The sequence below is a fragment of the Neolamprologus multifasciatus genome, chromosome 8, assembly GCF_963576455.1.
Source record: "Neolamprologus multifasciatus chromosome 8, fNeoMul1.2, whole genome shotgun sequence".
In the NCBI taxonomy this organism is placed as follows: Eukaryota; Metazoa; Chordata; class Actinopteri; order Cichliformes; family Cichlidae; genus Neolamprologus; species Neolamprologus multifasciatus.
In genome coordinates, this window is record NC_140446.1 from 2,716,589 (window position 1) to 2,739,492 (window position 22,904).

At 42.5% G+C, this 22,904-nt stretch overlaps 1 protein-coding gene and 3 long non-coding RNA genes across 12 annotated transcripts in view; all 4 read left to right on the forward strand.

Annotated features, from left to right (window-relative positions):
* baiap2b (BAR/IMD domain containing adaptor protein 2b) overlaps positions 1–22,904 on the forward strand; it is an 85,402-nt gene that overhangs the window by 49,345 nt on the left and 13,153 nt on the right. For 8 of the 9 annotated variants that reach the window (XM_085170497.1, XM_085170500.1, XM_085170501.1 and 5 more), the window contains 6 exons: positions 12,595–12,747; positions 17,400–17,636; positions 18,448–18,652; positions 19,681–19,882; positions 20,215–20,295; positions 21,808–21,976. In XM_085170497.1, the coding sequence (XP_085026623.1) occupies positions 12,595–12,747; positions 17,400–17,636; positions 18,448–18,652; positions 19,681–19,882; positions 20,215–20,295; positions 21,808–21,976 (1,047 nt within the window). The remainder of the gene's footprint in view (positions 1–12,594; positions 12,748–17,399; positions 17,637–18,447; positions 18,653–19,680; positions 19,883–20,214; positions 20,296–21,807; positions 21,977–22,904) is intronic. The other variant, XM_085170499.1, reaches the window with a different exon arrangement.
* On the forward strand, positions 3–9,978 carry LOC146512180 (uncharacterized). Its single transcript, XR_014875728.1, has 2 exons — positions 3–7,994; positions 9,010–9,978. It is a non-coding gene; the product is annotated as an uncharacterized LOC146512180 (long non-coding RNA).
* LOC146512181 (uncharacterized) lies at positions 12,755–15,487 on the forward strand. The gene is made up of 2 exons (XR_014875729.1): positions 12,755–13,426; positions 14,797–15,487. It is a non-coding gene; the product is annotated as an uncharacterized LOC146512181 (long non-coding RNA).
* On the forward strand, positions 20,302–20,913 carry LOC146512182 (uncharacterized). Its single transcript, XR_014875736.1, has 2 exons — positions 20,302–20,427; positions 20,464–20,913. It is a non-coding gene; the product is annotated as an uncharacterized LOC146512182 (long non-coding RNA).

The window sequence follows — 22,904 nt, forward strand, 5'->3', positions numbered from 1 at the left end:
GTGTGTGAGCGTGTGTGTCGGTCAATGTGAATGTGTGCAGCGTCTTCAGTGGATCAATAAAGAAAAAAGCAGATGTCTATGGATCACCAGTGTCCGTATCTGCAGGACCTGTTTTAAAAAACGCACGGCAGCACGGCTACAAATGCCAGTGCCAAAAGAATGTGATCCGGCTGGCTTCACGCCAGCATGTGGCGCAGACAACCTGCCAGTCAGCTTCTGGTCAAAATGTCTGTTTCACATAATTCACTCCATCTTTATTTCAGCAGTGTCAAAATTCGAAACGCCAACAGAGACTTTTAGTGAACTCGTGCTGACTTTTCAGTCTACCACACACTCGGCTCCTCCCGGCTCACAGATGCTTTCCCTCCTCCTGATGGGATTTGAGCCTCAGTGCGCCAAGTAATCCGTGACTGCTGCCGGTGCTGATGGGATAGGACGTGCTGAGCTGAATGGGATGTGGCCCCCGACCGTGCATTCGTGCTTTGTGTACCCGGTCTCTGAGGGGAAGTGGAGATAGTGAATGTTACCACTCAGACAACAACACACTAATTTTAATTTTAGTGTAGATCATAAAACAGTATCTCACCAATAGATGCCAACAGTAATATTTTGTCTACTCCCCAATAGAGTAGACAAAATAAAGCCATGTGGGTTTTAGACCTACCAGACTGATGATCCTGTACATGCTGTTTAAATGTTGCCTCTAAAATGTGTATAAAATACCTTAAGAACCCAAATAAAAAGTCTATGGGAAAAAAGTGATGAAACTCTAATATATTATACTAATAAATCAAAGAATCTGCAGAGATGTTGCACCTAAAGAAAAGATCTGACAAAGCAACAGAAGCAAAATAGATGCTGATGCATAAAAATTGCTTATGTCCTAATTAAATTCGGTTTTATTGATATAGCACCAATATAATATGATCATAGCCATGTTAACCAAAGCTAACATGGCTATGATCGCCGGTGTTGCATCAGTTTAAGAAAAAAAACAAGCATTATGATAAAAGGAGCTCGACTACATCTATTTTGTAACTGTTCAATGCACTCCCACAACTTTCAATAATTTATCCGTGTCATTAGTTGCTGCACTTATCGGCGTTGCATAATGTTTGTTGACAGTATCTAGGCCAGGTGAATGGGTTGAGTGAGGCATATTTCTCTCGTGTCCCGGTAACTGCTTGAGCGGAGGCGTGATTAGACGGTGCAAGTCTCCGCGCTCTCGTCTGTAGGTGTTGCGGTGACACATGGTGGGCGTGCCCTCTTACACAACCTGCACAGGAGATGCTGCTGTTAGCTGCTGTGATCTGACAGGCTGATAGAGAGTGAGGATGCAAAGGGAAGGAAGATGATATCCTTTTATGTTCTTATGCTTCTTAGTTGACGTTTGCACGCGTATGCAGCCTTATATAGGTTAGCCTTAATTGGCTTCAGTCCGGAAATCGCTTTTGTTACAGCTGCAGCGTCATAAAGTCCGTTTTAGGCAGATTTTGCGATCTCCACAGCTGGCTGTCTGCTTACTCAAATGTCACACACGCTTGTTTATGTTTATATATTTGGGTGTTAGCAATATGCTGAATGTATGATTGATGGACCTCTGAAGCATGCGTTGTCAGCACTTACGATATCAAATTAAACTCACAGTGTAAAGGGGAATATGGGGCTTCATCTGCTGACAGCCTGTCAAGCACAAAACAAGTACTTACCTGCAGCTGCACTAAAAACAGAGGTTCACACGTCTCTTTGGAAGTAATTTCTCTGTCACATCAGCTATTGCTGTTTGAACAGAGCACTGGTCCACAGTATGTATTGTCCCCAGCGCTACTTTAAAAGTTCCCTTCCCCTGAAATGTATTACGGTCATTGTTAGCTGACTTGATACTATTTAGAGATCAGTTCTGGTCCAACTTACAAAAATGTACGGAAAGAGAGGTCATCATATATCATGAAGTCATGCACAATGTGGTTTTAACTTGTTATACTGCAAAGAAAACAGGGATCAGAGGTTAAAAAGCTAATTGTGCAGCACATAGAAGTCGCCCTGTGCTGCTCTGCGGGAGCAGCAGGGGAGGTAATTATTGTGTAATTGTTAGTGTTGCTGCAGTGGATGGCTGCTGGAGCATGAAGGGGGCGGCCAAGTCCAAGTTCCAAAAATCGATATGGGGGGCTGAGTGGGGGGGTTTCAGCTGCAGCATGAGGAACACCAGCACAGGGTCTGTTATTCACTCTGGGCCTTAATGTATTATTGGGCGTGAATGCTCCAAGCAAGAGCAAGAGCAGCCACGTCTTCAGCTTTTGAGTATGCTAGCATGAACTGTGGACCTCCTGACTAGCCTTAGCACAGTCGGAGGGCAACAGCATGTTTAAAAAGCCAGATTCTTGTTGTGCATCATAAGGGCTCTCGTGGGAATCAGGTCTTGGCAGGAACAAGTGACACCAGGCAAAGGTGAAACACAGATCTGCCTTTTTCAAGATGTAGCATGGCATACAGCAAGGACCTGGCTGTTTTCTGGCAGCAGCGAGCTTGAAAGTTTGCTTACTTCCTTCCATGAAATGAGGCCATCACTACAGCATCCTCCACTGTCTAACTTTTAATTAAATGATGGCACAGCTCACTGGTGCCTTCTAGAGCAGCGAGGAAGAGAAAACACAGATTAAAGTAACTGCCGCTCGTTCCTCCAGCTCAAGACTGATGTTAATATTAAAGCGGGCAGTTCTCAGGGGCAGCAAAACTTCTCTTTAAGCACAGCACAGTCTGATGTGTTTGTTATTTGGACTCGGATTAGAGGGAAAGGTAAGTTACAGCTTTAGGTTGTGCTCATTAGATCAGTTTTATTCATCCTCCAGTTTAACATGATCATGTTTCAATGGAAAGAACGTCAACATCAGTACTTCACATTATGATTAATGCTGCAAGAGTTACAAGGTCAGTACATTTGCAGAATCCCAGGATGATAAGAAGAGAAATAAAATGTTTTTTAAAAAAGCTGAATAGAATCAAAAAAAACATTTTCTTCTCCTTTGATATTCATGAACTCTAATTAATTTTTTGCTTGATGCATAAAGTTAAAAGATTAAAACTAATAAAACAAGTTTTAAAAAGAGACTTTTTCATTTGATTACATTTTGTATGATGATTATGCAGAAAAAGTAGAATTGGGCTGAAAGATCTATCACTTTATCACCTATTCAGGTTGTAAATCGTGTTTTTAAAAAGTAACTAAGTAACTAATTACTTTTGAAAATAAGTAATTAGTAAAGTAACGGGATTACTTTTTGGGGGAAGTAATCAGTAATTAGTTATTAATTACTTTTTTCAAGTAACTTGACCAACACTGCTAGTAAGTAATAAAAAGTATTTGATGAATTTGCCTTAATCGAGTCGCACTGGCGCTTGAATGAAGTCTCGTCTGTGGTCTCTCATCAGCGCAGAACCGTTTCCCTTTATGTCTGTGAAGGTTCTCAGTCATCCAGGTCATCGTAGTCAAAGGAGCTTGCAAAGAAAAGCGTCTGGACTTCTTTAAGTTGCTTGAAGACGTTTCACCTCTCATCCGAGAAGCTTCTTCAGTTCTAAGGTCAAATGGTGGAGAGTCAATGTTGTTGCGTCTGTCCTTTTCTTTGCAAGCTCCTTTGACCATTTCCCGTTATACGCTTGTTCGACTCGCTGCGGTCTCCTAAATCATCGATGTCCTACTGAGAAAAATACACCAGCATGCTTTTCCACACTTTTCTGAAGAAAGTCTCGTCTTTCTGAGATCTCTTCTGTTCGGGGCCAACTCTGAATCTTCCCGCACTGATTGATTGCAGAGACTTCAGCTCGTCCATTTTATGTGCAGCTTACAGAAACTGTGAGACGACCACGCTTACGACACAGATCCTCCGTGTGTTTCATAAAGGGACAGAACGTATCTGCAGACATTTGTTTAATGAATATTTCTGCATATTGAGCAACGATGTCACAGATATTCACATTAATCAGCAGTAACACCAATCAAAACTACATGTGCGAGGCTGATGAGAGGAACTGTGCATAGTTAAAACCTTTTTCTTTGTTTCTGTGTTTATTTTTTTTATGGGCGTCTTGTTAATGATCTCCCTCTGCCGCTTGTGTGCTCTTGTGCTTCACGTGTAAACACACTTAGCTGGCTCCAGCAGACACATTTCTGCCTTACATAACCAGGCTCGCTTTCAGTTGATAAGTCGCTTTAACGGAAATGTTACGAATGGAAAGAGATGCGGTTGTTTCTACATTCATGTGCCGACGCTTTTTCGTTGTGATCATTTCTGAATCGCAGTCTTTGCTCACATTACAATACTGATTTCTGATCAGTTGTAAAACAGACACCAAATATAGCATGAAATACCAATAGGTTATATACTGTAAATGTAATTATAGTTGAATAACTCTAAACCCTGCTTGTTAGATATCATAAGCTACTTTCTGATATCAGAGTTCAAAACTTTCCTGCTAATATCCAAGATTACAGCATAAACTGTAAATAAACGATGGTCACAGCAACCACGATGTCACCCTTTCTGTTTTCAGCTATAAATCTACACCTGCTGACTTTGAGGGAATTATATTTGGATGATTTCTAACTTTAAAAAAATAAAAAACATTGCTTGTGGCTAGGTCCATCTTTTATGTACAGTCTATAGGATCAGCTCCCTTTTGGGGATTTTATTATTGTTATTATTATTATGTTGTTGTTGTTGTTAGAGCTCTGCCACATGCTGTAGGCCTTCTACTCATGAAGATGGGACCTTAATATTTGGGTTTCTTATGACTAGGATCAGCGCTGAGACATCAAAATCAATTTCATCTCATTTTTATAGCTGGCAGGCTCCTCTGGAGGGAGTTAGCACAATAGCCTGTTATTACTTTCGCCCTTTTGGCAGTTTGCGTTTACTTTCCTCTCAGTGAGACACAGAAAGCTTTAGCTGTAGGAGCTGGATGTGGAGGTATTCTTTAACCTCTCCATGTAATGAATGGATTTACCTACAGCCGTACGCTGCTTAACATCCCTCTGCGCAGCTCGGTGTCGTTTTGAAGAAAACGCTGCAAACGGTACCATAAGCTTTTTGAATGGCCGTTTCCACCACAGACAGACGTTTCATACTCAGCAGAGTTTTTGCACCGGTGATTTAGACCATCTTTAATGTGAAAACTCGGTGATTACTTGGACACCATCTCCCTCCACGCACAGGCCTTAAATGCTGATCGGGCTCACTGTCAGCAGAAACCAGAAGCAGTGTTTGGCCAGATTTATATTTGTGTAAAGGGGGAGCTTTTGGGTGAAGAGTGGCTGATTGGCAGTAACATGAAAAGCAAGTAGGAATCTAATTAGGCTCCATATCTGAGGGTGATCAGGCTTAATGTACTGAAGCTGCATGAATAATGGAGAAGGAGCTGTGGTGGAGAAATGCACTTGGATGTGCAGTATATCAATTATGCAGGGATGCTTTTATAAACATTTGCATCCTATATTCCATATACGATCCTTTCTCATGCATATGCATGGCAGCATAAGGATTATTTAAGATATAACAGAATGCATGATCTGAGAGATTACATTGACATACTCCTCGTTTATTCACGTTTTTGGCCTTTTCGAGGAGGTTGATTCTTCTACTGTAGCTACACTTGATTTTTCTACTTGTCATTGTTTCGGCCTACTTAAATGTAATTATTATTACATTATGCAATATTATTATGATGATGATGATGTAATTAAACCAAAAAGCTGCTGTTGCCAAATATTTCCCCCTTCCTTATACAGTCTCTTTAGATAGATCAACCACGTGTAAGTACAGTACGGCTTTTTAAACTAGGTTTTAATACCAGACCCGTTGTAACGCAGTACGTCTGCAATAAATCCATAACTAATTCAATTCAATTCAATTTTATTTATATAGCGCCAAATCACAACAAAAGTCGCCTCAAGGCGCTTCATAGATACAGAGAAAAACCCAACAATCATATGACCCCCTATGAGCAGCACTTTGGCGACAGTGGGAAGGAAAAACTCCCTTTTAACAGGAAGAAACCTCCAGCAGAACCAGGCTCAGGGAGGGGCGGGGCCATCTGCTGTGATTGGTTGGGGTGAGAGAAGGAAGACAGGATAAAGACATGCTGTGGAAGAGAGACAGAGATTAATAACAGATATGATTCAATACAGAGAGGTCTGTTAACACATAGTGAGTGAGAAAGGTGACTGGAAAGGAAAAACTCAATGCATCATGGGAATCCCCCGGCAGCCTACGTCTATTGCAGCATAACTAAGGGAGGATTCAGGGTCACCTGGTCCAGCCCTAACTATATGCTTTAGCAAAAAGGAAAGTTTGAAGCCTAATCTTAAAAGTAGAGATAGTGTCTGTCTCCTGAATCCAAACTGGAAGCTGGTTCCACAGAAGAGGGGCCTGAAAACTGAAGGCTCTCCCTCCCATTCTACTTTTAAATACTCTAGGAACAACAAGTAGGCCTGCAGAGCGGGAGCGAAGTGCTCTAATAGGGTGATATGGTACTACAAGGTCATTAAGATAAGATGGGGCCTGATTATTTAAGACCTTGTATGTGAGGAGCAGGATTTTGAATTCAATTCTGGATTTAACAGGAAGCCAACGAAGGGAAGCCAAAACAGGAGAAATATGCTCTCTCTTTCTAGTCCCTGTCAGCACTCTTGCTGCAGCATTTTGGATTAGCTGAAATAGAAAATATTTCTAATAAATAGAATAAAGAAAATGAGTTATGCCCCAAAACACATTCAGGGACTACAGTTTAGTCTAAGCTTGCAGCCCTATGTGTCTACATGCTGTGAGTAAAGGATCTTAGAGGAGGAAGGCTTTAGGCTTAGATAGAGGAGACCGGTTTGGCAGCTTCTGCTATTTAAATGTCTCCTTTTACGGTTTTCGGTTTCCTTTTGAGTTCATGTGGCATTCTAGGAAGATGACATAATCACGAGGAGTTCAGTAAATAAACAAGTGACCTCCTCGGTAAACCGCAGATTTATTTCCTGTAACTCTTAAAGAGTAAAACTCTCAGGAAATCAGGCAGAGAGCTGACGGAGGGGGAAACCGCTCCGTCACTCACTCCCCGGTGATTGACTGCACCCTTCTGGCCGCTCTAACCTCGCGACGGTCGGAACGCGATACCTGCAAGCGGCTCCACCTCCGCTGTTTATATGACTCATGAATGGCCTTCATCTTCCTCTGCTGCTGCCACTTTTTTGTCACCATTTAATATTCCAGTGTGGGTGATCGGTGCATGTTCAGCCTTTGTTCGCCTACGTAAACAACTTTGTTTAGTTCTAAGAGATTGTTCTTTTCTGCTAAATAACCAGATTCAGCCGCATGAATGTCTTTATTGTGTAGCACTGAGTTTTACCACCTGCCTATGAGGAGTGCACAGAGCACATTATTCACCCCATCACAGAGCAGGGTGGTGAAAAAGGCTCATAATTAATGGGTATATGTTTCACTTTTGAGAAAAAGGATGATTTAGCATGAGCTTTATGTCTTTGGTTAAACTATAGATACTTGTAGACAGTATCTTACATAGTATCCAGTTTTTAACAAGAGTTGCTTTATTTTTGTCAACTTTTAAGCCACAGTGGATCATCTCTCTTCATTTCATCCATGAGTCTTCTCGGAGGTCTTCCTCTTTTCCAACTTTAACACCTTTTGTCCAGCATATCCACCCTCCCTCCTCTGCAAATTCCCAGACCATCTCAGCCATCCCGCTCTAACTTTGTCTCCAAAGTAACGGATGCTTTTTTACTAATATTTTGTTTTTATTTGAATCTGAAATTGGTGATAATTAACATAAAACTTAGACGTAGAAGAACAATCAAAAAGTTGGCTGAACTTTGATTTAAATGCAAAAGAAAACCGAGCTTGTGTCTCTTCGTGTGGTAGGATTTAAACCCCCAACCAGAATTTAAATAGTTCATATGTCCAAAATCTTTGTAACATCAACTGTCAAATATGTCACAGGTAGGGATGGGTACCGGTTCTGACATAAACGGTAGTAACCAGACCGAAAAGCAGTGCACATTTTGGTGCTTTATTTTTTCTGAGCTGTGATACACTTTGAATTCTAGCCAATCATTTTACGTTTCCGAGGATAGTAGGCGGGTCCAGGTACGTACGTTCTTTTAGAGCAGAGCTACAGATTAAAAATGCCCAAGGCGAAGCGGTCAAAAGTCTGGCTGTACTTCACAGCAAAAGATGCAAACTCAGCAGCTGCAACAAGTGCTTTAGGCTGATACTGTGATACTGTCAAAGGAGGTAACACCTCGAATCTGATGAAACACCTGGCGACGCATAGCGTTTTTTTTAAAAGCCGAGAAATGCGCCGTATTTGATAGCTTGCTGCGAGACCTCACACCGAGCACATCTACTGCTTGTGGGTTGCCTGTTATCGGACCCGGAGTTAGCAACATCCCCCAAAAACCCGAAGAGGAGAGTCCTGGCCCCTAGCCCTGCCAGTGTAGCAGAAATGATGAGGATGATGATGCAGCAGCAGCCGTTCTTCTCTGCGTGAGTAGCTTAATGTTGTTCGTGTGTAATTTACGTTGAGTAGGCTAACCACGTTATTACATTAATGCATGTAAGGTGAACTAGCAAACACCATCATAGCTACATGCGGCTGTCTTCTTGTTTGATGGCAGATACTCCCTTCACCCTGGCCAAAAAGGCTAAAATGACCAAAGAAAAAGTGGAAAACAGTTAAACATGAGAGGTTTTTGGACAAAGTTTGTGTTTTTTCCATTGTTTAAGCTGCTTCCAGCCAAGAGTGATACCATATATGCCCTATAGCTGCAGAAAAGGCTAACATTGTTATCTTTTTACAAAAAACCAGCTGAACATGAGGTTTTTGGACCAATTTTGTGTTCTCCATTCTTTAAGCACCGGTTTGAGCACTGTTTAAGCACCGGCACCGTTTCAAAAGTACCGGTTTGGCACCGGTATCGGATAAAACCTAAACGATACCCATCCCTAGTCACAGGAATAGTTTATATGCATATTTTTCACGACTGCACTCAACCTAGTCTCCGGCACAAATGGGGCTCTGTGCTTCCAACTGTAATCACTTTGTAGTGAAGAGTGAAAGGATGAGACTAATTGCTGGTTGTCTGCAGCTGTTGCCACATCTTACCTGTCAGTCGGGGTCTATTCGATTCATTAAACACCAACAGCAGCGCAGACAGCCGATCACCGTGAATGTGTCTTCTTCCTGAAGACCAGTGACCGTCTGTATGAAGACATAGATCAAATAATCGTACCATATTCTTATTTATTCCTACTTTTATTACAGTCATAATCTCAACAGTTTTAAAGCACTCACAGTGATAAAGTGTTTAAATGACCCCCAGTGAAGGATTATCGTAAAGCTAACGAGCATATGTAGTTAAGGTTCGGCACAGTCTTACACTGTCATAAACACTGCATGGTTATGAGAGTGTTATTGGTTAAAAAGCAGGAAAAATAAATATTTCTACAGTTAGTTGGTTCCATTGAGAATTACAAGCCTAAACAATTAAATGCATGATGAACCACTCTCTGCAAAACCCCTCACTTAACTCCTAAATGTAACAAAATCCACCACTTCTTATTTCACAATAATGTCTTCACGGCCAATTTTCTCAATAAGGACGAGCGGGAGTGAAAACCTTCCTGTTTTAATGTTGATCTCTGTGCATTAGGTTGCGTGATAGTGTTATTTTGGTGCCTGCGCATTTATTTCCACAGATGATTTTTTAATTAAATCTCTCAGCCGGCAGAGCGCTATGGCTCCATTTTAGAGCACTTACTATTTAAAGGATGAGCTAAAGCTTTACATGAACGCAAGCTTACTGTGACGATGTTGTTCAGTTTTGCTTTTAAAATGTAGATTTTCTTTAATAAGTTCAGCAAATTCTTCTTTCTATTCAATTATATACAGAAAAAGTCTGAAGAAGCTTTTTTAAAGAGTCAGCTTTCCCCTTTGTCACGAGGTTGTTGCCACAGAGAGTAGCTCCACAGACGCTCTTCCTGACACAACCCCAAAAGGGATTTTTGGCACAGATAAAACAAAAACGAATATCATGTCAATAAAATACATCTACAGTGTGTAAAATCAGTTTAACTGAAGTGAACCAGTTTAAAGAGCTGTGAAAACGCAAAATATGGACAAAAGTATTTGAGGGTCAGGTAATGACGTGAATTAATACCTAAACGGGGCTCAGGTTGCTGTGACAACTCCCAAGGTTACGTGAGCTTATAGCAGCACAACTAAGGGATGGTTTAGGGTGACCTGATCCAGCCCTAATTAGAAGATTTATCCAGAAGGAACGTTTTGAGGCTAATCTAGAGAAGAGGGTGTTTGTTTGGTGATCCCAAACCGGTTCCATAGGAGACGGGTCTGAGCTGAAGGCTCCGCCTCCCATTCTACTGTTAGAAACTCGAAGAACCCGTAACCAGCCCGCAGTCTGAGAGCAAAGTGCTCTGTTGGGATAATATAGCACTATGAGGTCTTTAAGATATACTGAGGCCTGATCATTCAAGGCCTTGCATGTGAGCAGAAGGCTTTTAAATTAAATTCAGAATTTAATAGAAAGCCAATAAAGAGAAGCTAATGTGGGAGAAATATGCGCTCTGGTACTCTCGCTACAGCGTTCCAGATCAACTGAAGGCTTTTCGGGCAACCTGATAACAAAGAATTCAGCTTTGCATAAAATACTTCAGATGATTTCTTTTTATACATTCAGTTTCCCAGGTTGTAGGTAAGTGTGATGTTGATGGTGAGGCAGGAATATGATTATGCTTCTGGTATCTGGTGCTGCTTAATGTGTGTTGGTGGTTATAGCGCAGTGTTAGGTCATTTAAGTACCTCTCTTTTCTTTCTTTTCTTTTTTTTAAAAGCTCTAGTCTGCCATCCACAGCACTGCTGCTAGTTCAAACAGCCAGTTGCACATGACAGTGCGTAGGCTTCTAAGTTTCCCTGCAAACCACCGAGCCATTAACGCCTCATCCAGGAGCTCCTTGCTGTCTGGCACTCAGAGAATGTTCTTTCACATTACGTGACACCGTGGGAATCTGAATGTTTTCAGTTACGTAAGCGAGCCTGCGTTCATTCTAATTTTGCCTTTGTGTGCCTCGAGGTGATTGTGGATGTGGACGAGTGGCTCCACTTGTTTGGTGGAGAGGTTCTGCACCCTTCTGTACAAGCACTAAATGGACTCAGTGGGCTGAGCTGGTGAAGGAGGTTGACTGAGTTTAGAAGCTCGATATAGCTCGGAAAGAGCGGATTTCAACTAATCTGCGGGAAATTTAGAGCACCAGTCACTGTGATCACATAATAGATGTGTGATCAGACAGCCTGAGGGGCCTGACTTCTTTCTGTCTAATTCACGGTTTTCAGGTCTGATGTGCTGTGACATTTTCGATTTAATTTTCAAGGCGGCACACGAAAGCCCAATTTGTCTGCTTTTTATATGTCACGATTGTGATGTATGATGCCTGAGCCATCGAAATTCTGTCCGTTATCTGAAGTTATTTAAAGCTTTGATTGTTAAACGGTTGATTCACCCACTTTACACAACAGTTTTCGGGGGTTTTGAGAATAATCAAGACATCGCATCCCTGAACTTCTGTACAAATACATTTCTGGAAAGATGTCTGTGAAGGTTCTCAGTCATCCAGGTCATCGTAGTCAAAGGAGCTTGCAAAGAAAAGCGTCTGGACTTCTTTAAGTTACTTGAAGACGTTTCACCTTCATCTGAGAAGCTTCTTCAGGTCTAAGGTCAAATGGTGGAGAGTCCCAGATATAAACCTAGTCGGAGTGTCAACAGCCACTTCACAAGCACATGGCACAACATAGAAGAGCCACCTCCACAGGACAAGACTCAGCTGTCCATCTGCATCTAAAGGTCAAAGGTCACTCTTTCGAGGATGCCAGTGTTCACATTTTGGACAAAGAGGACAGATGGTTTGAAAGAGGAGTGAAAGAAGCATCTATGTCCACTGTGAGCGACCATCTTTGAACAGAGGCGGTGGTTTACGACACCAACTGTCTGCCATCTATAATCCAGTTTTGAGATCCTCCCCAGACGCCTTAACGCCCACTCACACCCTGGGCCATCTGACCTCAGGAATTCGCATGATAAGGTGGGGCCAGGTTTCACAATGAACTCACCTGAAACTCTGGCTGATTGGGACCCACACCCAGTTTCACACCTTGGCTCAGGCGATTAGAGGATCATCAGGGGGTCCTTTTGTCCCTCTGTGGGGGGAAACTCCCACTAGGTTTAAATCTGGGACTCTCCACCATTTGACCGTAGAACTGAAGAAGCTTCTCGGATGAAGGTGAAACGTCTTCAAGTAACTTAAAGAAGTCCAGACGCTTTTCTTTGCAAGCTCCTTTGACATTTCTGGAAAGAGATTTTGTTCTTAAAAAGTGTATCAGTTTATTAATCACCAGAGTAGATGTTGCACATTTCCAGTCCAGTTTATGGCGTCCTACCTTTTCCTTGAAACTTGTATTATCAGTCGAGTGTCTGGATTGAGATTTTCCTCCATGTTTTTGTTTCATGTGCATTCTTTTTGCTCCTAGTATGTGGAGGCCATCAGTAACAAGCAGAGTGAGCTGGATAACTACATCGCTGAGGGCTACAAGAACGCTCTGTCTGAGGAGAGGAGGAGGTACTGCTTCCTGGTGGACCGTCAGTGTGCTGTGGCCAAAAACAGCAGCGTCTACCACAACAAGGTGAGAAGATATTTGGTATTTTTGAATTGCTGTTGCTCCTACAACACCATAAGTTATGTTATTCCAAAACCTGAAAAAACAAGAACTTTTATAGGTTTTAAAAGTTTTAGTTTTTTTTAGTTATCTTTGTTTTTACAGTCACAAGGCTGTGACATCACAACAACACGATTGGTCTTCTCATCAATTGTTGGTCGTGGTAGGACCACGGATGATCTGATATCGTCGTGTTGGTGTTGTCCCCAGATCATCATGAAAATGTTGTTCCAGGTCCAACATTGCAAGTGACCAATCACATTATTGTGACGTTATTCTTTTGCGCACCAACCCATTCGTGCATTTATGAAATTCCAATGTTGCAAGGACAATATCAGTTCCGCTTACTGTTTATTAAAGGGTCAGGGTTAGGGTCCGTTGATCGGTGGACAAAGGCGGTTTCTCGCAGTTTAAGTACAGTTTTTTTGTTTTACGCCGGTTTTTCCCGAAGTCGCAAAAGTATGACGTCACAACATTCTGATTGGTCACTTGCAATGTTGATCCTGGAACAAGCTTTAGTATGATGATCTGGGAACAACACCAACACGAGGATATCAGATCATTCATAGCTCACTGGTAACTGAGGCATTTCCCAATAAGGGTAGCAGGCTAAAATGCTGTTTTAGGACTTCCAGTTGTGTAACAGGTAGAGATGGACCGATCCGATATTACGTATCGGTATCGGTCCGATACTGACCCAAATTACTGGATCGGATATCGGCGAGAAATAAAAAATGTAATCCGATCCATTAAATATCAAAAAAGCACCTCACAAAACTTGCTACGCGGCATAACTCGGCTCATAACCGTAGCACGTAGCAGCAGTGTGCATCACGTGATAGAGCGGCTGTGTGTATTTGTAGCCTTGCTAGCAAACCAGCATTTCATCTATGAGGACGTTTTCCCAGAGAGAAGTAAAGCAAGTGTGTAAGTTCATCTCTGAATGTCTGTAAAGCATTCCCACGTTAAGCTTAACAACCATACCTGGAGCGACTGCCTCTCTCTCTCTCTCTCTCTCTCCTGCTGCTGCTTCAATCGTGAAACAGCTTAATGATCAGCTGATCGGCTTTTCTGTCGCGAGTCCGTCTCTCTTCTTAGTTTTTGGCCCACTTCTCACCAGAAAGAGGAAACCAGCGGCTGAACAACAGCAGCACGTTTAAGCTTGATAAGCTGTTGTTAGAATTTATTTAATATTACTTTCTACACCAGGATCTTTTTCTACGTAGCTGACGGCTGGTAACTGTGCAGGGGCGGATCTAGCAAAGTTTAGCCAGGGGGGCCGATAGGGCATGAACAGGGAAAAGGGGGCACAAAGACATACTTTTCTTTCTTATTCTCATTTAAAATGTCTAGTTTTTAATAAATAATTATCTGACTCTTACACCCAAAGTTTTAATCTTGTGTAAAATATATAAAAGTCCATTACTGTATATAGTAACTGTTAAGTCTAATATACCCTAGTAAGCTATAGTACTTTTTCCTTTGGGAAGATACCATCTGTGCAGTCTGCAATTCTGTTGAAGAAAGATGTTGAATCTATTTAATTATTCTTGAAAAATAATTTATTTTTGTGCATTTCCCCCCTGCATCAAATTAAATTTGATTACATCGATTAAGCATCATGAGGTGGAGGGTGGTTCCCTATTTTTTTTTTTTTTGCTGGGAGTTTGCAACCCTATTAGTTAGGTTGCTTAAAATTTCTTCTAAGTACTCTTTAAAATACCAGAATAGGGAGGATGGAGCAGGTTTTACTTTATTAGATTGATCAGTGTTGCTGAACTATGAAATATTTTGGACGCAGTGTATTTTTTACATACAGGTATAACAGAATAGCTTTAGTGTTGTTATTTATTTAAACTTGAGTATAAACTTATACAAAATGCAGCAAGATATTAAAAAAACGTTTTGTTGATTAAAAAACACTATATCGGATTCGTATCGGTATCGGCAGATATCCAAATTTATGATATCGGTATCGGACATAAAAAAGTGGTATCGTGCCATCTCTAGTAACAGGTTTGTGTTATTGTAGGGTCTTTAACTTCCAATGTAAATCGCCTCGAGGCAACCGTTGATGTGATTTGGCGCTACTGTATATAAATAAAAATAAATAAAATTGAGCTTTGGGGCTTTATCAGCTTCATATTTGTATTCCTGGAAACAAATGATGATGCGTAGATCAAAATAATCATTACTTATCTCATAGTGAGTCTTTACGCAGCCCCTCAGTTCATCTTCATCGTCTTAAAAAAGATGTTTACCTTTAAGTTTAACTTTAGGACCACCCAGCTTCAACGTTATTGTTTGGCTTCAGAGCCTCGGCGAAAGTATGAATGTATGTTCCCACTTGTTTGGTGGAGAGGAGCCATTCTGCACCCTTACGCAGTACAAGCACTAAAGCACTAAAATCCAATATTCCCAAAGATTGGGAATATTGGATTTCTCTCCAAATGAATGATCATGTTTTCTGCCACTTTTACCGTACAAGCTGTAATAGGAGAAGTGTGCCGCTTTATCGTCTTCCTTTACCAATCGCGGCGACCTTCTGCATTTTTCATGTATTAATTCCATCAAAAAGCCTAAAGACGCCTCAGATGCATCAGCCAATCACGACTCTCTCCTGTATCGCACTCCCTCACAAATGTGAAATGTGAAAATGTCCGTTTCCTGTTATGTCTGTTTTGTGCAAATGGAAAATGTCAATTATGTTTTAAAAAAAGTGGCAAAGGGAAGTGCGAGAGGATGTAGAAGAGGAGGATGGGAGGGAGTGTGGAGGTCGGTGGGAGGGAGAGTGACCTACTTCTGCAAGAACACTTGGTTCAGACTCACTGTGTGTGGGTGTGAAGTGTCTGAATGGGTGATTGATAGACAGAGGGAGGAAGCACAGAACACAAACTGCTGCTGTGATGATAAAACAGCCTTAAAAAAATAGTCTTAGAGGAGTTCACATTAATACTTATTTTTGTTCCCACTTTCAGCTTTTTCAGTGGATGTGAGGCTCTGAATGACTCTGATGGTTGAATTAAACTCATGTGGTGATGATAATAATCATTTGTAGTCACCCTATTTATGCATTAATACATTTAGATTTATGTAAATGGATTTTTGGGTGGTTGTGAAGCTCAGGACCAGGTAGTTGCTTCATACTCACTATGTCGTTGTTTCTTTGGTTGTAAGAGTATTAGAAATAAAATATAAGTTATTGCTGCTTAGCTCCATTGAACTGTTGAAACCCTGCAGGTCCGGTACTTCTTAGTTACCCTCAGGAGTACATGTACTGTGAGATGACAGCTGAAGCTCTGTATCTTTGGGAAATCTCGTGTTTTGTTAGTTACTGTAGGCGAGCGGCTCTCTCGTGCTGTTGTCAATCAGCCGAAAAGAAAGAATGAAAGAAAACCGAGCCGCCTTCTCCTTGTCGATTTCTGTCATCGCTGCTGAAGCTCTGCCCACCTACGCTCCACCTTAACTATGTGAAAAGCTTGGATTATTATGACTCATCTTTTTCGCCGACATCCGCATGAACCGAGAGAGATTTTGATGAAAACACAAAGCTTTGCGTGGGTCATACTTCATTCATCGCAATTTCACTGATGCAGGTACAAAAAGGAAGCGCTAACAGCGTTTCCTTCTGACCTGCTTTGTTCCCTGAAACAACAAAAGCTGCATTAACTATGGATAATCTACGTATGTTGTGCACTCACAGGCGGCGTGAGCCGACATGGCCGTCTCTGAGCCCGTCGACCAAGCTCTCTCTAGAGAACAAGTTTGAGTCGCCACTTACATGATGTCACTTTATCAGTGCGAACTGCACTTTTTTTCCCTTTGTGTATGTGTGAGTTTGTTTGATCATCCAACCCACACGCGGACACCTGACACTGTGGCCCACATGCGCTCAGCGGGGCCAGACAACCTTGGAGCCACGCTGTGTTTATCCTCCACACCAGCCTGGCGTGGTTAAAAGCGGTTTGCAGAGCAGATTCTGCTCGCCGTCTTTCTTTATTCATGAAAACTCAGAACTTCATCATTTATTCACTGATGACAAATGCAAATGAGAAGCATCTTTATGTAACTGAACTACTGTATAATGTATGGCTCCTCATCCCTCGTGGCTGCGCTGACTGCGTGTTCTTTCTCCTTTTTCCTGCATCACCTTTTTGTCTGCTCGGATTATGTAAAAAAAAAAAAAAGTGTTGTTATATTGATGCCCACAGGGGAAAAAACACTTACAAAAGCGGCTTTATTTCAGAAGGTAAACAAACCAGAGAAATATATGTACACCCACAGCAAAAAAGGGGCAAGCACTGCTCTCAAAAAGACAGAAAAATTAACAACTGTGGAGCTCCAGCTTTACCTGTTTATTGCGCCACAAAAAAGTGATATTCACAGCACATCTGTGAGCTTTGTTTTCCTCTTTTTAACAGCCAGTTCTTTTCTTACAAATAAGGAATATTTTATTTCTTTCTGGAATATTACATAACTGCTTAAGTGGCATACGGCGCATGTGCAGAAGTTATAAAGTGAGTACTGACTTTGGTGGATCCGCTGCGCTCTGCTAGTACCCTCTCATTTCCTTAAAACATTATTTTGACTACCAAGTATTTCTCATCTCTTTCTTTCAGGGGAAGGAGCTTTTAACTCAGAAGATCCCACTGTGGCAGCAGGCTTGTGCCGAGCCCAACAAACTGCCAGACCGTGCCATGTTTCTGGCCCAGCAGATGAGCGGTGCAACGGGCACCATGCCTCCTGGTGCTCATCACCCCGGCCTTCCCATCTCTGAGCCTATTCCTGGTGCTAAACCCCTGCCAGTGCCTCCAGAGCTGGCAGCCCTCAGGGCCAGCGGTGGCATGGGACAGCAGGTGAGTTCTTCTTCTGGCCTGATTTAGTTTGCCAAACACCGGTACACCCGTGTGCTTTGTTTCTTCACGCTCACTTACGTGTTAGAAATAAACATCTGTTACTATTGTGTTCCAGTGAGCTCGCTGTGGGTTTGTTGTGATAGAGAGGACTCAGGATTCAAGCTTAGACTACAATAGACTGTATGTAAAAGATGGGTGTAGCCACCATGATGTCACTCCCTGGTTAGTCTTGTGCTGTTTTCACTGTTTCTAGCCATTTGAAACAGCACAGTTCAAAGAGTCGCCCCCTGCAGGCAGTTAGAAAAAATGCACCCAGAAGCTACGTCAGTCTTTTTTAAAGAGTTTTAGGTTTTGGACACTTTGTAACTCTTGAGGTTTGAGAATGAGAAGCCCAGCCAAGCGGTCAACTGCATCGAGGAATCCCTCAACACATCCTCACAAATCTGGGTCAAGGGAAATGAAATCATTTGGTCCTTATATCCTCAGGCCCCCTTCCTTCTCCTCCTGCAGGCTCAAAAATGAACACAGACTTTCAAGATTCTTCATCATTTTAATTACGGCGGTGCAGATTAGTAGAGTTTTATAACGGCAGACTAAATATACTTTGAAATTCTTTTCGCCGTCTCCCAGCTACTCCTTAAGCTTCTCTTCAAATCAGCGTGAAGTCAAATAGTGTTTTCACTAATCACAATTTCATGACCCAGATCTGCTCTCCTCCTTCATTATCGCTAATGAGCTTCGAGATGTTGCGTAACAGCCTTTTGTGACGTAACGAGAAAAAAACGTTTGCATTTTAATTGCCTGCGTGCAGAGGCTGATGGGAGGCGTGGAAGGAGGGATGCCTGTGATGAACGGTACGGCCGGCGTTCACGGAGGAGAAGACTACCAGCAGTGGATGGAGGGCAAAATCGCCAAGGGCAAAGCCTCACCGCAGACTCAGCGGCACGGAGGCGAGGTGTACTCCAACACCCTACCTGTGCGCAAGGCCGCCCCAGCCAAGAGCAAGACCACACTGAGTAAGACACACACTGTGGGCTACATTCATTCTGTTGTGGCGTTTAATCGAACATAAGTCCTGGCAATAATCACACGAACGCTAACTGACTTCACAATCCTAAATGTATTTTAAAATTAAGAAAGGCTCAAAAGACTATCTGTAATATAAAAGTGGCAGACACTTTCTCCAGTCCTGCATGGCTGTTTTAGTTTTAGAGAACATTTGCAGTTTGCTTCAGTCTTATCAGCCTTATTTCAGCCCCGGCTCTAGCAGCTCTTTTCACAAAGAAAGCTCCACAGTGTCTCTCTGCACAGCAATAAACAGCAAAGTGACGACGAGACTTAGCTTCAAGAAGAAAGGAACCTCTAGCAGTCAAATATAAAGCAGTCAGATATAGGCGAAAACACAAAAGAGCAAAGTCTGAGGAAAAAACCAACATAATTACAGCAGTAATATTCAAGAGGAGAGAAAACGGCACTCCAAATAAACGGTTCTCCTTGTTTCCGACAGCTGCATATATGAAAAGAGCATCGTTTGCTTGGCATAAGAATATTGCGAGCCAGTGTTATTTCAGGGCGCTGAGTTTGCCAGCTTGTTGTGGAGTTGTTCTGCTGTTTAGTGGCAAGATGAAAATATCTCGAAAAGCAAATTTAACTTGGCATTCAGCGTGCTTTTAATCACAGTGAATGTCCTGGAAAGTGTATTTCCAGAACAGAATTACTGCATCTCAGATATAGAAAAAGCTAATGAGATGACCCGGCTGCCGCACACATGCTCGGTGCATTTTAATAAGAAAGAGGCCAAAGCAAGCGGGAATAGAAGGAGATGTGATAATAAAACGAAAGTGAGACGGTACATTTCTGAGTAAAAATAGATTCAGAGGAGAATATTTCACAAAAATATGAACAATATAAAAATCTACATTGAATAAAATCCCTGTAGACATTCTGTTTGTTTCAAGCATCGTTAAGGGCTTTGTAGCGAAAACTGACGTTTATGGCGGTGTGATAACAACTCTCTTCCTCCTCCTCCTCCTCATCTCCACAGCAGAGACCCGCACGCTGCCCCGGTCCAGCTCCATGGCAGCAGGTCTGGAGAGAAACGGAAGAACTCGCGTCCAGGCCGTCTTCTCCCACGCTGCCGGTGACAACAGCACGCTGCTTAGCTTCGCTGAGGGCGACGTGATCACCCTGCTGGTACCCGAGGCCCGTGATGGCTGGCACTACGGAGAGAATGAGAAGACAAGGATGTGAGTGCAAAATGAAATGCAGCAAAAAAAGCGACAAATGCAGTTCTGTCAGGATCACTGTAGTCAAAGCTGAATCGTTATTTCCACCTGCAGTGATTTATATTCTGCCCGCTTGGAGAGAGGAGTGACAGAATAGAGGAATCTGCGACAAACAGACAAAATGTTAAATAAGTCAGAAATGGCATGATTAGCATGAAGTGGAGGAGCTGGGGCGAAGAAGGGTTGCAAAGTGGGTTGCAGAGGCAGCGGCAACCTGCAGACTGTAGGTGAACAGGTCAGCCAATGCTGTGCATTTGATGTTTGTGTTGTTTATATTTGTCCTCCTTCTGCAGGCGTGGCTGGTTTCCCTTCTCCTACACACGGGTGATCACTGATGGCGAAGGAGACTCTATGCGGCAACTTCGAGTACACAAGTGGGTGTTTGCACTTGGCAGACTTCATTGTTTTGAATGCATAATCAAACTGAATGTTATTAAGTTAAATATTAATATTATTCACAGAAACTCAATGATTTTGTTGGTTAACCTGCCAGATCTCCTTTACCAGTAGAGTTGGGTTTTTTACATAAATATTAATGTTAGATGTTACTCCTTACTCGGGCAGCGGGGTGGAGCTGCGTTGTATTTCAGTGATGATGTAATTGTGCCGACGTACAGTGCTTGTGAGTCCATCAAATGCAGTGAAGTGTTTTTCAGAAGCATCTCAGAAACTGCGCTCTGTTCTGTGCGGCACAATTCAATTCAATTTTATTTATATAGCGCCAAATCACAACAAAAGTCGCCTTAAGGCGCTTCATAGATACAGAGAAAAACCCAACAATCATATGAAGCCCTATGAGCAGCACTTTGGCGACAGTGGGAAGGAAAAACTCCCTTTTAACAGGAAGAAACCTCCAGCAGAACCAGGCTCAGGGAGGGGCGGGGCCATCTGCTGTGATTGGTTGGGGTGAGAGAAGGAAGACAGGATAAAGACATGCTGTGGAAGAGAGACAGAGGTTAATAACAGCACAAAATGCACAGCGAGTGTATTTTGGCCAAAGTCATGTCAAACTGCACAGAGCAGATGAAATGGGCAGGAAAAGCATTAGGAAGCTGATCAATTTTCAAAATAAAAGACCCTGGCTAAAATCTTCTGAAATGCTTTGGTTGTGATTTGATGCTGTGTGAAGGATGACACAAACCCCACCGAAGACGAAGCATCCCACACAAAAAAAATGCACTTAAGAGCTGGTGAAAGCCTCTGTCTGCTGAACGTAGTCACACATCGATGAAGCAATGAACGAGGGGAGGGAGGTGGTCTCACACACACACACACACACACACACACACACACACACACACACACACAACCCCGTTCAGCTATCCTAGTGAGGACCTTCATTGACATAATGCTTTCCCTAACCCTTACCCTAAACCTAACCATAACCTAATTGTAACCCTGACACTAAAATCACATTTTGAGCCTCAAAAATGGCTTTAAATGCCTTTGTGAGGACCAGGTTGTGTGTCCTCACAAGCAGTTTTCAGTCCTCACAAAGATAGCTAGACAGGAACACACACACACACACACACACAAACATAACAAACTCTATATACAAATATCAGACTCTAGGCTATACTGCCTCAAAATAACATTGCAATATGATTTACTCATACTGGGAACAGTAATGCATGTTATTGTATTACATAAATATAATGTGATTGCACTGCCCCAGCACTCAAAATGATATTGTACCTTGCAGTAAAAGTAAACCAATCATGAAAGTACTTCCAAAATCAAAATCAGTCCCTGATGACTCGCCCATATACCTTCCCTACCTAGAGACATCAAATGTTAGCGCCTGATTGGCCCAGGAGGAATTGCCCGATGGGGGATCACATGATTTACAGTTTCCTCTTTTTCTGTGTACTTGTTTGTGTTTCTAGTCTCCACCATGGCAAAAGCAGCAGCACGGGCAACCTTCTAGAGAGAGAAGACATGGCTCTCCCCGTCCCTGATTATGGCATCCACTCCCGTATGGCAGCACAGAGCGCTGCTGCGCTGCACGGCAGACAACAACGCCCCTACAGTGTGGCGGTGCCAGGCTTCTCACAGGTGGGGGGCCTGCAAAACAAGCACACAAACACATGCAAACTCGCATCCACCCACACGGGTTCACACATGACACACGAGCAGTCTCACGAAACCTGGCAGAGATCTCGTCTGTCTCAGAAAGTTCGGAGGTAGCTTTCCCCCTACGTGCTGCCAGCCGGAGATGCTTCGCTTTGACTCGCTCTCTCTTCGCTTACATAAACGCACAAATCAGCTCCGCCTCGCTTCACATTCCTGGTCACAGAGGGTTGAGTGGAAGATGAGGCACGGCTCAGATTGCAGAGGTCTGCCGCTGTCGCTGAAGGAAGTGCTTCTGACAGGCATCAGCTGATAACAGAGTCGGCGTTCAGCCAGGCTAAAGAGAAGGCAGCTGTGATCATGGAGGCAGCTTAATTTTTCAGAAGGAAATATCAAAAGTAGCCTTACGCAACGGTAAACTTCACTACTGGCCCACCTTCCCTCCTACGCCTCACCTGGAACATTACATGTGGGCGATGCCTAATTGCTCAGCAGTCATGTAACATCAAGGTTTGAAACATCTCTGCTGACATTTAAGGAAAAATGTGTTTCGTAATTTTGGTCAAGGATATGTATGCGTGGACGTTATTCGGTCATTCACTTCTGATTTGATCTTTAATAAAGCACAAAGTGTTGTTTGTTTTATATGAACATAAAAATGGAAAACATGTTAAATATATTTTACACTGTTTCACTTTTAAGTCATCAACTTCAACCAGTCAGTGAAAGAATAATGAGATAACCAGGAGAGGGGCTGATGTATACTGTAGTGTATTTTCCTACTGTACAGTTTCTTTAACATCTCCAGTTTTCCTTTGATGATGCTGCATCTTCTTCTTTGTGTTTCTTTGTCGCCACCTTCTGGCTGCTTTTGTCATTGCAACAGTTCACGAAGTTTCAGGCTCAACTAAAC